Source organism: Typopeltis vanoorti, chromosome 26, assembly GCF_054136105.1.
Source record: "Typopeltis vanoorti isolate ZY-2024b chromosome 26, IOZ_Tvanoo_1.0, whole genome shotgun sequence".
NCBI lineage: Eukaryota > Metazoa > Arthropoda > Arachnida > Uropygi > Thelyphonidae > Typopeltis > Typopeltis vanoorti.
In genome coordinates this window covers 23851552-23866247 of record NC_143574.1, presented here as the reverse complement: position 1 = coordinate 23866247, position 14696 = coordinate 23851552, and the positions used below count along the sequence as shown (strand labels likewise).

At 34.1% G+C, this 14696-nt stretch overlaps 1 protein-coding gene across 3 annotated transcripts in view; it reads left to right on the top strand.

The window, feature by feature from the left end:
- Positions 1-14696, top strand: part of LOC150092414 (golgin subfamily A member 2-like) — a 380033-nt gene that overhangs the window by 264500 nt on the left and 100837 nt on the right. For all 3 annotated transcript variants that reach the window (XM_090415174.1, XM_090415173.1, XM_090415175.1), the window contains exons 16-17: positions 3391-3540; positions 11761-11889. In XM_090415174.1, the coding sequence (XP_090271300.1) occupies positions 3391-3540; positions 11761-11889 (279 nt within the window). The remainder of the gene's footprint in view (positions 1-3390; positions 3541-11760; positions 11890-14696) is intronic.

Genomic DNA, 14696 nt, shown 5'->3' with positions numbered 1-14696 from the left:
CTTTGGTCTTAGGAAAACTGTCTCCCAAATCTTTGGTAGATTTATACAGCCATACTTGTTAAGGTTTCAAGTATGTTTTAAGGCTTCTGTTGATTCCAGGAACAACCTCTCTGACTTGTGGAAGCTTCTGTGCAGTACTTTTGTTTTTTTCCAATTGATCCTGTGTGCAGGGGTATCCAAAGCATGGTCTGCCAGACCCGACTTGCCATAACAAAAGTGCCGGTTATGTTTTTTGTGTTCACTGAGTTGGATGTCCACAGTTCTTCCTGTCTGTCCGTAGTAGGCTCGATAACAAGAACAGGGCACTTCTTGGACTCCTGGATGTGATAAAGAAGTGAATCTGTCCTTAGGTGAACGGATGAGAGTTGCCAATTTCGCATAATGTTTAAATACAGTTGCCAGTTGGTGTTTGTTAAGCACCCTAGATATCTTTTCACATGTGCTTTTAATGCATGCTAGAAGACTACAACAAACCTATCACCATCCCGTACATTAAAGGCACATCTGAAAAGATATCTAGGGTACTTAACAAACGCTAACTGCACACTGCATTTAAACCTTATGTGAAATTGGCAACTCTCATCCATTCATCTAAGGACAGATTCACTTCTTTATCACATCCAGGAGTCTATGAAGTGCCTTGTTCTTGTCATCGAACCTACTACGGACAGAGAGGAAGAACTGTGGACATCTGCCTCAGTGAACAGAAAAAATATATCTGGTACTTTTGTTATGGCAAGTCGCATCTAGCAGACCATGCTTTGGATACCCCAGCACACAGGATCAATTGGAAAAAAACAAAAGTACTGCACAGAAGCTTCTACAAGTCAGAGAGGTTGTTCCTGGAATCAGCAAAAGTCTTAAAACATACTCCAAACCTTAACAAGTATGGCTGTATAAATCTACCAAAGATTTGGGAGACAGTCATCCTAAGACCAAAGTAATATTTATTTATTTTAATTTTATTTTTTTCAAACTTTGGACTACTGTTTTTTTTTTTAACTTAGGTGGCACCTTATTAGGACTTTAGTCTTAAAGTCTTTAGTGTTGCATGCTGCAATTACTTATACTAGTACTTATACTTATACAAACTTTGTTTGTGTGCTCTAAAGATGCTGGATATAATACCAGCAAAATATTAGCTTTTAAGTTAATAAATAATTATTTTCTTATCAATCTGTGTTCACATCAATACTGTTTATATCCAATTCATCATCTAACCAATATTCTATCCATTCCCATTCTCAGCAGCTTGTGTATACACCAACTTATGTGGTAATCCATCAAACGCTTTTGCAAAGTCCAATAATATCACTGTATATTATTCTCCCTTATCTAACACACTTGTTTTCTTATAAAATGCAAATAAATTGCTAAAACAGAACCTATCCTTTACAAATCCATGCACCATCATAAAGAATACTATGTCCATTAGCCCATTCTTATATTCTATTCCTAACCAATCTGTCCAACACCTTGATCACAAAACTGCTGTTATACAAACTAGTCTATAATTGGAAACTTCTGTCCTAGAACCATGTTTGTGGAGTGGTACTATTTTGCCTTCTTTCCTCTCCTTAGGAACCTTAACGACTACTAGACTGTCATTAAATAACCAGGCATAACTGTTGTGCACATTCCTTAAAAATATGTGGTGATATATCATCCATTCCCACAACCTTATTAACATCCAATCAACACCTCATGCACCTGATTATATGATGTTATATAAAGTCGAAAAAAATTATTCTTTGGTTGAGTGACTGGTAAATTCTGTTAATTTGGACAGTAAAATTTGTTTAGTTAACAAGAAAAGGTAATTAAGTAATTCACATAATAGCATATACTTTTTGTTTCTCAAGTTGCTATTCTGTTACTATAATGCTACAAAAATTATACATCACTCCAGCTGTTTGTGATTAGGAGAATAAGAACTTGCACAAGCATTTCTTTCTTTTTTTTTATTTTTATTTTATGAAAGTTGTTTTTGACATAATGTTATACTAATTTGGAATCTGTTTGTTAAAATAGTTTTAAGTATACTATCTCTTTTATATTGCTCCTCTCACATGATAGTCCACAAGGCTTATGACAAATCAGCGCTATATGTGGGCAGGAGTAGGGAGAATAATAATATTGTTGATGCTCTTCTTGAAGAGCTCGAGGTTGTAATCTTTGGGAAATAATTCACATGAAAGGCTGTTCTATGGAACTGAGGCAGATTGAATTGAAAGATACATAGTAGTAGCAGGTTTAGTGAATCAGCAATTCAGTTGTAAAAGGATGCTGGGTAGTTGTTGCTTGTGTTATTGCAGGTTTAGTAGAAATAGAGAATATGATCGATGCTAGTTCTGCTGAATAGTGGTGCCCATGGAAATATCTATGAGAGAAAGGGGGGGGGGGAAGAGAGAGAAATGGGAATTCATTGATTAACCAGAGTGTCCTCTTCTGGATAGCATTAAAATTTTTTTAGAGAAGTTTTTGGTGCACTAGTCCAAATGTGATAGTGGTATCCAAGGTATGGCAGATTTTGGATTTGTGCAAAGCTAAAAGTTGGACAGATGTAAAGTAATATGTCGAGCAAAAATGGATGTGAAATATATATATATATATATATATATATTTTTTTTTTTTTTGTAAGCCAAGGATACTAGAAAAGTAATGTTTGTGTCAAGAAAAGGTTAGGATTAAGTGTCAGTCTGTGAAATTAATTTGACTGTTAAGCTGAGCATTATCAATGAAAAGAGGAGAAGAACTGAGGATTTTTTTTGTGGTGGTGGTGGGGGGAAGAATTGTATACTGGAAGCTCTGACAATGAATAGCTTGTCGAATTAAATCTACCCACCCACTGTTTCTGCTATGGTTAACTAACAAATGTCTAAAAGGAAGAGCAGTATAATGATGCCCATGACATTTTTTATTACTGTTTTTAAGATAGTTTTGAAGCTCTGACAGTGAATAAGTTGTCAATTAAATCCACTCATACACTGTTTCTACTACAGCTAACTCACAAATGTGTAAAAGGAAGAACAGTATAATGATGCCCATGACTTTTTTTTTATTACTGTTTTTATGGTAGTTTTACAAACATATATAAAAAAAAGTTTTTATGCAGAGATTCCAGTAGATGATGAATCACATAAAAAGTATAAATGACTCCCAAGATGCCATCTCCACCATTAGTGAGCAAATAGTAGTGGGGCCTGAATCAAAGAAATCAGAGCAGAGTACTGTGAATATAATAAATATATCAGCATAATAAATATATAAATGTATATCATTATCATCATTATTAGATTTGAACAGTTTACATGTGTAAAAACATTTCGCATCAAATGTTAATATTTTAACATAGTGTCATTGATAACTAAATGAAACATATTTTGATAGCTTTCACAAAAGGAACAGCAAATTACAAAACATGAGCAGTCTACTACAAAAGAGGTGTATCAGCAAAACTTAATAGCTGATCGCATGAGGCATTTTGAAGCTCAGGGACATTTAAGTGAAATGTTGCAACAAGAACTAACACAAGCACAGGTATTTATTTCCTTATATGTACAATATCTTTTTGTAATCTTGTAGTAACTTGGAAACTGTTTGTTGGGATAATTTATTAGTAAGTAATTCATATTGAAGATAATTTTCTTTAATATCTGAACTTTACAAATGAAATTTTATTAGTGAAAAAAACTCATCACACAGCAAATCTTGATATAAATTTATATAATTATTAATAAAAAAAAAACAATTTCAGGTGGATACCCTAATAATGCTGCATATTTTTACATTGAGTTTTTTATTCCTTAAATATTATATAACATTCACTATCATAAAAATAGTCTTCTATTTTTGCTTGTTTCCATCTACTGCTGTATATTGACCTTCCCCATAACTTTCGAATTCTTTCTGTCCTAGCCAATGTCAATTATCCCATGTCAAACCTTTGTAGATCATCCCTCGAACTTGTTCTTTGGCAACCTTTCCTTTTCTTGGTATCCGCTCAGTACTTAATTTTGTCCACTTTTCATCTGTAGTTTATTAATATGGCCAGCCCATCTCCACTGTAAAACTGTTATCTGCTACTTCAGTCATCTCTCTAATTTCTATTATTTCTAATTCTATCACTTTTTGTTATGTGCAGCATTCTTCTCTCCAAAACTCTCTGGGCCACATATAGGTAAACAATGGAATAGTGTATGTATGTATTAAATAGCTAAATAGCTTTCTATTTATATTATTCTACTTTTAGGCTGACAGAAAAAGGTAATTGGAGTGAATATATGGAAAACGAAAATGGAAAAAACAAAATATAATACATATAGCAAACTGGAACATAAAAGGTATAGCATATAAAGAAATAGAATCAGACCAAATATTAAATGAAAGAAATTTTCAAATAGCAGTAATCACTGAAACAAAAAAGAAATTAAAAGGAATCTTGAGAAGTGAAAATTTTAATGTAATATATAGTGGAGTTGACAGAAATCAAAGAGCACAAGCAGGAGTTATGATTGGATTCATAACTGCCTTTCAAAACAGTTACATTATCAATTTATAAAATTTTATTTATAAATTTAATAAAAACATTATAAATTATGGGAGGAAAGAATAATAGAAGCAAGACTAAAAATGGATAGAGGTTATCGAACAATAATTGGTTTGTATGCCCCAGAAGAAGGAAGAGAACATTATAATCAGAGAATTTTATAATCAGTTTCAAAATATATATAATAAAATAAATAAATAATAATTATGTAATATTAGCAGGAGACTTACGAAAACATAAAATTAAACACCGAATTGAAGTTAGAAGAATTTCTAAATTTCTATACAGAATTGTGGACAGGTAAATATTTTAAAAAAAGATAACTGGCAAACATTTAATGATTTAATACACATAATTAAATTTATGACCATTAAATCTAACAGTATATGGTATAATTCCCAGCACAGGTCAATAACAAGTTACCTAATGGGTCACACAGTATCACTCATATATCATTTATGCATAAATATCTAATTAAATCTTCACCTTTCATTACATATGGGGTCTATTCTTTCACAATATTATTATGATACTTGAAGCATATATAACCATTATTTTCAAGTTATGAAAGTCATGGATTCTATGATGCATGAACTTCGAATCAGTAATTCTCTCAATGCATGCTTGTTCACCGTTAATGTTTTATATATAAATGTGATATAAACAACTTCCTCAAGCAGCATGTGACAGAAGGAAGTCAAGGTCAAAGAGTGTTAGATTTGATTATAGTCTCAGAGGGTGTTTCAGTTAAGGACGTAACTATTCTGCCTTTGGTGACAGTGATCATGCCATACTCACTTGGGAAGTGACTAAGTTTATAAATGTTCCATACATGCTAAACTACAAAGCAGGAAATCGACCAACTGAGGGGGGTATACTGACTTCAGCGGAATAATATCAGTTGCTGGATGGGAAGAATATTGACAGTGCATGGAAAGCATTTAAAAAATACTTAATTTAAAAATTAAATTAGAAAATAATGTGCCACAAGAGTTAAAAGAATAAATAGGATAGGAGTCAAATGGATGTATAATCTTATTAAACAAGAAATTTGTAAGAAACTGATGATGTGGAAGGAATACCTTGTGCATAAGGATGATGGCTTTGCAAGTTAAAGAAAATCCACAAGAATTCTATCGATATGCTGCAAATAAAAGAAAAAACAAATATGAAAGAATAACTCTTCTGAAGAGGTAGCAGTGTGAGTTCACTGCTATCTCTTCTGAAGAAACTTAGGTGTATGAAGAGGAGGTATTAGAGCAGTTGTATAAACTGAATAAGAATTCAGCAATAGGGAATAGGATATCAGCATGGGTGCTAAAAGAGTGTTCAGCTGAACTGGTTATTCCTTTGACCAGGCTATATCATTTGAGCCTCAGAAGAGGGAAGATTCCACAGAAATGGAAAGCATTCCACAAGCAATGGAAAGGTGTGTAGGGTAATCCCATTGCACAAGGGTGATGCAAAGATCAATGTATCCAACTATTAACCAATCAGTATCTGAGGAGTCATGGTGAAGATTTTGGGAAAATTGGTTAGGGCTCAAATTCATAAATGGGTTGACAGTAAATCTCTACTTTGCAATGAACAACATGAGTTTACTAAGGGAAGGTCGTATTTTAACAACTTGATCGCATTCTATAATAATGTTACCATTGAACTAGACAAGGGGAATGAATACACTACAAATTAAAGATGCCAAGAAATTATATCCTTGGTTTAATCCTTTATCCAAGTGTAAGCAAACAAAGTTTGCACATGAAGTAACTTCACAACTGGAGCAACTCGTACATAGAGACTAATGACTTCACATCACTTGCCTTAGTATGGATACACTTAGTATGAAATGAATACACCATGACATTTTTGGATTTTGCTAAGACTTTTGATAGAATACAGCATAGAAAACTGTTGTATAAATGGAGAATATGGGTTTGGATTATAAAATATTAGCATGAATAAGAGGATGACTGATTCACAGATATCAAAAAGTGCTATATGTGGGATGTGAATCTGCAAGATTTAAGGTAAGTAGTGGTGTACCACAAAATCAGTCCTTGGTCCACTGTTATTCGATCTGTACATTAATGATATTGGGAAGGATATGACAAGCGACATACAGCTATTTGCTAATGACGCAAAGATAGGTAGGATAATCAGGGATGCAGTACTTTTGAATAGGCTGGAATCGTGGACATGGGAAAATGGATGTCAGTTCAATGTCAGTAAATGTAATATCTAATCATGCACTTTAGCATGATTAGATATCCAGTGTTTTATTATATTGGTGCGAATATGCTAGAAGAAACTGATCAGGCTAGGGATCTTGGAGTGTTAGTAAATAGCAAGTTGAAGTTCAGGGTCCATGTAGCAAAGATTTCAAACACAACTTAAAAGATAATTGCAATGCTGAACTTTAGATAAGGATGTCACAAGAGAAATAGGGATGATATGATTGAGACTTACAAACTTCTGAAAGGGTCATATTGGATTTCAATTGATGGAATTTTTCGCTTTATGGAGGGTGGGGAAAGGACAAGAGGGAATCCTTGGGAGCGGGGAATGAATGCTGCTAAGAAGAGGGTGAGGGCTTCATAGGGTGTTGTGTGATTGGAATGCCATTGGATATTGTGTGTGCAAGCAGTGTGAATGAATTTAAGAACAAGTTTGATAACTGGCGCGTGTAGTATGTGGCCTTCCCTGACTGCCTGAAGGTCTCGCTTAATAATATGTTGGTGATGGCAGATAAAGATCTAAAATTTAAATGACATACCAAAATTGTGAGGACAACACAATGATTCAGAGGACACTGACTTGTAGAAATAAGGAGATTCTGGTTCCATTCTATAAAGCTCTCATTAGGCCACATATGGACTGCTATGCACAGATCGGCTCACCTGATTTTCAAAAGGATGAAGAGATGCTGGAGAGTGACCAGAGGCAGTTGACCAAAATAATTCCTGATCTCTGGAATGTTGAATATGAAGAAAAGTTGAGATGATGCAATTTCCCAGAGTCTAATGGATAATAGGAGAAAGATGGGTTAATCAGGGAGAACAAGCGGTCATCTTGGAAGTTGTATAAGGAGGGTGTGAGAAAGGGACCGAGAAGCATGTTTTTTGCATGGACAGTTGTGAATGCATTGCCTGAGAGCATGGTGTCTACAGAGAAATTTGATGGGTTTAAGGCACAGTATAATGAGCTGTGTGTATGACAAAAGGGATCTCCTAGATGAGTCTTTGACTCCATGGAGTCTTAGAATAATAATAATATTGTTATTTTACAAAGGAATCGATTGTCCATTCACACAGTTTAATTGCATTAACAAAAATGTAATTTAAAGAGCAAAAATTAAGTTTACATAAATTTTAGTTAAACAAAATTTAAATCATTTAATTAATGGCTTTAATTAAATAAAATACCATAGGTTTGACATATACAGATGTGGGGTACATTAAATGTGGAGTAGGATATCCCCCCACATACCAATGTATGTGGGGGGATATAATATTTACCTTCTCTATAATAATGTTTACCTTCTCAATAGAATCAGTTTTAACTATGAATGACTCTTTCGAAAAAGTTCAGAACCTCTGATACACCATCCAAATTTAAATCAGAATGACTCTCCATTCTAATTCCAAAGTTTGCAACATTCTCGTTCTATGTAAATATCAGAAATAACTAATTATGTATTTTTCGAGGTATTTTTTGTTATTATTTTCTATCATTTCCTAGCTTGCGACACCAATTGTATTTTAATAGGTGATCCATCGAATGTTCATTACTTGTATTCCATTCCTATAATTGTTTGTGTGACACTGAAGATGTACTATTAGTTTTAATATGAAATATCTGTACCTTTATTAATTAAAAGTTATTACTGTGGTCTTATGTGTTCTTTTAATAATTATGTATTTCATATAATCTTTCTATTAGGCAGTACTTACTATTATAGGTTAACTGATTTGTTGCATTCCATCTCTTTGAATTGCTTGCCTGTTACACTCTGACAATGTATTGTTAATTTCATTATAATTTTTGAAAAGATTGAAAATTTTGCAAAATAATTGGAAAAGACTTGCTGTTAGGAAGCTCCTGAAAGATTGGTGATTTTTGTTGATTTATTGAGTGTTTTCTTAGATTTTTGAGTGTTTTCTTAGATTTATTGGTATATTTTTAGTATATTATTATAGTTTTTAGTGTATTTATTATACTACAGCTAATAACATAATTGTAGAAATATTATAAGTTATTTCTACACTTAAGAATGGCACGTCACAACACGCAGTGTCTAAAGCTCAAGTTGTTACTACAGAGGACAATGTTTGTCTCAATGAGCATTGCTACAGATAATAATTTATTCGAGGATAATCTGACATTGGAGATATTCCCATTAACAGAAATTATTATAAAATCGACCAGAGAATTAGAAAAAGTGAAAAAAACGTTTAACAAAATAAGAGGAAGAATCAGAACAAGAAGAAGCACTGAACTTGGTAATCATTATAGTAATAACAACAAGGCAAATAAATTAAAATCTAAGAATAAAGAGATGATATAGTATGGTGATTCAATCTTAAAATTTCCACTTGCCAAAGGAATCACTAATTCTAGTTTCCTAGGGGTGAAAATTAAAGATATGACAAATATAATTGAAAAACAGAAAAGAAAAGTAAAAGAAATGGTAGTTCTGATAGGAAGAACTAATAATCTAACTAGTTACAAATATAGTATGAGAGAGGATATGAAAGGTCTGGTGGAAGAAGTGAGAAAAAAATGTGAGAGAGTAAAAATTGTACATTTGTTTCCTGGATATGACAGTACTGAGTTAAGAAGAAGGACATTGATAGCAAGTGATTCTATGTACAGACTGTGTCGAAGAAATGGATGTGAGTTTTTAGATGTGTGGAGTGTATTTAATGGCAGAAAAGACCTGTATAAGAAAGATAGCCTGCATATGAATTCATATGGCATCAGGAGCCTGGAAAAATTACTTATTGGTGTCAGACCTAATGCAGAGATTCATCAAAGGAGAAATGTGAAAAATGTGTGTAAAAGTTCAGCTATGGTATGCAAAAGTGATAAAGATATGAATGGCTTTGAACATGGTTATGTATCTAGCGAAGGAGTGGGAAAATATACTTTGTGTTGGGACTTCGAAAATGCATCTCGAAAAGGAATGAAAATATATGCTTTGAATTTGGACATTCTGAGTGTGTGTCTCGAGAGAGAAAAGAGAAAGTTCTACAACAAAGCCAAATAAATTGCATATCTAATTATGAGAATAGGCTAGGGGGTAATTTCTTATGTCTACACACAAGTTCCAGGAGCATCAAAAACAAAGGGCTGAGTTCATTGCTTTATTGAATATGATGTTGCCTAAGATTGTTGGCATTAGTGAAACCTGGAGAATCAGATAAGGTAACTAGGATCGAGCATAATGGGTATACTATTTTCAGGAACGACAGAAGAGATGGCAAAATAGGGGGGGGGGGATTGTGTACTACTAATGATATCAGATGACTTAAGTCCATTTAGGTTAGAAACACAAGAAAACAATGATGGTGCTAATGTCTCATGTAGCAGTGAATTTGAGTATCTGGTGTGAAGTGGAGGCTAATAGAATGAAATATAAGGTGGGATGTTGCTACAGACCTGGTGGCTCAGTTGCAGGGGAATGAAGAAATGCGTTGCCAATTTAGCCTTATGTCTATTAAACAAGTGATCATTATGGGTGACTAATTTTCCAAACATTGATTGGGTAGAAAAAGAAGTCTTATGATAAGAAGGAAGAGGAATTTATTGAATTGTTGCGAGACAACTTTCTCAAGCAGCATGTGAAAGACTGAACTCAAGGTCAAAGAGTGTTGGATTTCTTCATAGCATCAGAAGTCTTATGTTAAGAATATATGACTATTTTACCACCAGTTGGTGGCTAATCATTCCATGCTTTCTTGGGAAGTATCTAATTATATCGATGTTCCCATTAGAGGATATATGTTGAACTACAAAGCTAGAAAATATGATAAACTTTGGAGAATACTATCTTTGGTCCCATGGTATCAGTTACTGAATGGGGGAAAAAAAATTATCAATGTGTGTGGTAATCTTTGAAAAAGTGTTTCAAATGCATCACCATCTGATTTTATACCTATTCACAAAGAATAGATAAATAGTTCGAGAGTGAAATGGATGTGCAACCTTATTAAGCAAGAGATCCACAAGAAGAAGATGATGTGGAAAGAATATCATGAAAATGAGAGTGAGATGAGTTACGAAATATATAAAGCTCAGGCCAGAAAAGTAATGAGTATGGTCCGGAAAGTTACATTGAAGTATGAAAAGAAATTGGCTCTGCAAGCTAAAGGTAATCCAAAAGAATTTTATCCTTATGCCACAAGCAAAAGAAAGAAAGAATGAATATGCAAGAATAACTTTAATGAATGCAGATGGTATTCTAATGTTAGAAGATAATGAGATTGTTCAATTAATGAGTGCTCACTTTGCTAAGATATATCAACCAGATATATTTATCATGGTGAACAGTGCTACTGCTACCTTAGATGAAGAGTTAGATTTGTAAACCTTGACATGTAAAGATAACAAAGTCATTTTGCCTCTTTATAAGGTTTTGATAAGACCGCACCTGGATGATTGTGTGCAGATTTGGTCTTCAGCGTTTCAAGGGGTGGAAAGGGTGCAAAGAAGAGTTACAAAGATTATATCTGGATGGGATTTGGATTGAAGAAAGATTGCAAGTATGTGGATTTGATGCTCTGGTTAACAGGCAAAAGAGGGGTGATATGATTGAGGTCTATAAACTGTTGATTTGATGTTATAGGAAATCGTCAGATTAAATTTTACATTATATGGAAGGTTAGGAGAGAACACTGGGTCATCCATGGAAGTTCAATAATAATAATTATTATAATTATATTATATTATTATTTTTTGCCTATTTCTGTGTCTAACATGTTTTTCTCTCAAATCAATCAACAGATAAGTCATTAACATTCAGTAGAAGCATGCTTATATAATAGCACCTTTTTGAAAAATGTGATTCTTCCAAATGGGATCTTCCAGTAATTAGTTATCTAGTTGATTAGATGTTTTTAAACTTATGTTTATTGTTTAAAGTTGTAGTACCATAGCTTCTAACTTTCAAAGCATTTGTCGTTTGAATTTAAAATATTTTGTTCTTCTTTCAGGACAGAATTAATGCTTTATCAGCGCAGAACACAGAATTGAGAATGGTATTAGCTAGACAGGCTGAAAACACTGTTTACAGGGTGGACAGTAATAAAGAGGAGCGTGATTCATCAAAAAAAAATGATCTGGTAAGTCCTTCATTTATTCAAGATCTAGGTTTGAATCCCATCCTGGATGCAAAGAACCTTTATTAGGACTTTTCAACTAATAAACAACTGTTTGGATTATCAGATGACCAGACAGTTCACCTACCATTGAAAGTGAGTTTCCTGGTCTTTTATGGAATTTGTGAGATTTTTTTTTTTGTAGAAACTCAGGTTTTTCTTCCTGTAAGGCCAAATGCATGCATGCAATTGACAATCTTTTGTAGAAAAAAATTTTGTATTTCATAACATTTATTACGTTTCTGTGAGGTCAAGTTACTTGACTATGACAGAACATTAAACCTAATGCATAAGAAGAATATGTGATAATTATTATTATTACATGGAGAAATCTGTGGAGTTCATAAACTCATCAAGGGAGGCCTTAAACATTATGCTTAGCACTATCCAGTATTTCCACAATATTTATCATGCTTTGCTTTGAACTTATTTACAATCATGGAACTCATTACAGACTCCAGTAACCTATTCCATTTATTCACCATTCATCAAGCAAAAAATCTAATCCTCACTCCCTTGTTAACACATTTTTTTTTTTCAATTTCTAAGGATGATCTCTAGTTCTTCCACCACTAGACCTATTCTGAAATACTTCCTCTGTATCAGTCCTTAAAAGGTTTTCAGCAGTGTACATCACTGAATCATATAACTCCCTTTCTGCCTGTCAACCAATTTCTGTAATCCACAGGATTTTATCTTATCCTCATTAGGTGCATTCTGTAGATCTGCCACAATCTTGGTGACTTGCTTCTAGATCCTCTCTACTTTCTCATCCCCAAGAAGCCCAGGGTGATCTGTGTACAGCAGTCAAGATGGAATTTTATCAAGGCTTATAAAGAAATATAATAACTTGCTTATCTCTGCTCATCATGGTATTCTTCAGTAACCAAGTAATCTGATGAGTTGTTTTAGTCACTTTTGCAGTATGGTGTATGCCCTCTAAACTTCAACTTGCTATCCACCAACATCCTCAGATGTCTGACTTCATTAATTTCTTGGAGTATAATTTCATCAGTAGGTATACAGCTAGTAATCTTTTCTCCTCAAAATGCATAACCTTATGCTTTGCTACATTAAACTGATATTCCATCTCCTTTGTCCATACTGCCAATCTGATTAAATCCAAAATTTTAACATCATCTTCACTCATTGTTGCTCTACTCAATTTTGCATCATCATTAAACAACTGAATATTTCTTCTCTGATCATTTCCTATATCATTAATGTACAATTAAATAGAAATGGCTCAAGTGCAAGTACAAAACCGTGCGTCATTGCCACTAGTTACACGCCTGTTACTGAACAGGCTCTACTCTTGAATAAACTGTCTAGTATCTTTGTCTCTCTTTCTATCAACTGTCCTCTTATCCACGTCACCAACTTCATCTCTATACCCATTTGCTGCAATTTATCAGAATTTCATGTGGTATCCTGTCAAAAGCCTTTCCAAAGTCCTGCATTGCTCATTGCCTTTATTCAACTCATCTGTCACTGTATTATAAAAAGTGAGTTACTCAGGCATGACCAACTCTTTACAAAACCATGTTGCTCCTCATATAGTATCCCATTCCTGTCTACCCATTCCTGGATTTTTCTCTTAACAAACTCCTCCAATACCTTGAACACCACACCTGAGATACTGATTGGTTAATAATGTGCTACCTCAGTCTTGGAGTCTCACCTCCTTTATGCTATTTTCCCTTCTTTTCCACATTGTTTAATTTTCAGAGTTGGGCAAAAATTGTCATATTTTGGACATATTATGCGAGCAAATGACAGTCTGGAGAAGATGATGATGCTTGCTAAGGTTGATGGAAGCAGGAGAAGAGGAAGACCAAGAATTAGATGGGTGGATAGAGTTAAAAGAAGCAGCTGGAATGCACCTGGAAATTCTGAAAGATATGCCCAGGGACAGATCTGAATGGAGAGTGTATGTTCATAGAATCACCAGGAGTCGAAAACGACTCGATAGAACATAACACACAACATATAAACATTGTTCACAAGAGGTCTCAAAACCTATAACAGTGCAGTGCAGTGCCATATGTGGGCAGACAATTGGGAGAAGGAAGGAATCTGTTAAAGTGTGTGCATTCTTTGAAGAGTCGAAGGTTGTATGCATTGTATGTATAGGAAGACTGTTCCAAAGGATAGAGATAAGGAAGAGGATGAAGAGTTGGTTTGGTGAGTGAATGGTTTATGGATATTGACCAGCAGCTGCCTGTGTTTGTACATTTATGAGAGGGAGGTGGAGTAATAGTGGCATCCAGTTCGGTGGAACAGCTTCTCTTGAAATACTGACAGAAAAGACATAACATAGCTTATGATAAAGAAGTAGGAGGGAGTCGGTGGGAGAAGGGGATCTTCTGTTGAACAAACAGATTTCTACTGTATACAATATAGCATTCTAAGGGAAGTTTTTGATGCACCATCCCAGTCATGAGAACAGTATTCAAAGGCTGGGTAGATTTGAGATTTATGAAGTATTAAGAGTTGAGCTAAAGAGAAATGTTTTTTTTTTTTTTGAGACTGAACAGACTATGAACATAATGTGTTGATGCTAAGATAGTCTAAATGTGAAAGTCAGCTCAAGAAGAGAAAACTAATCTTGGTGATCAGAGGGTTATCAAAAAGTGAGAGTGAGGCATGGTCTTTCTATAAGATTAGTGTTTCATGTACTAGCCATAGAAGATCTTGAAGCTTCAGTCATCTGAGTATTACAAGCTCTTGTGAATGATGAAGAGGAATGGAGTGTACTATGAATAGGATTG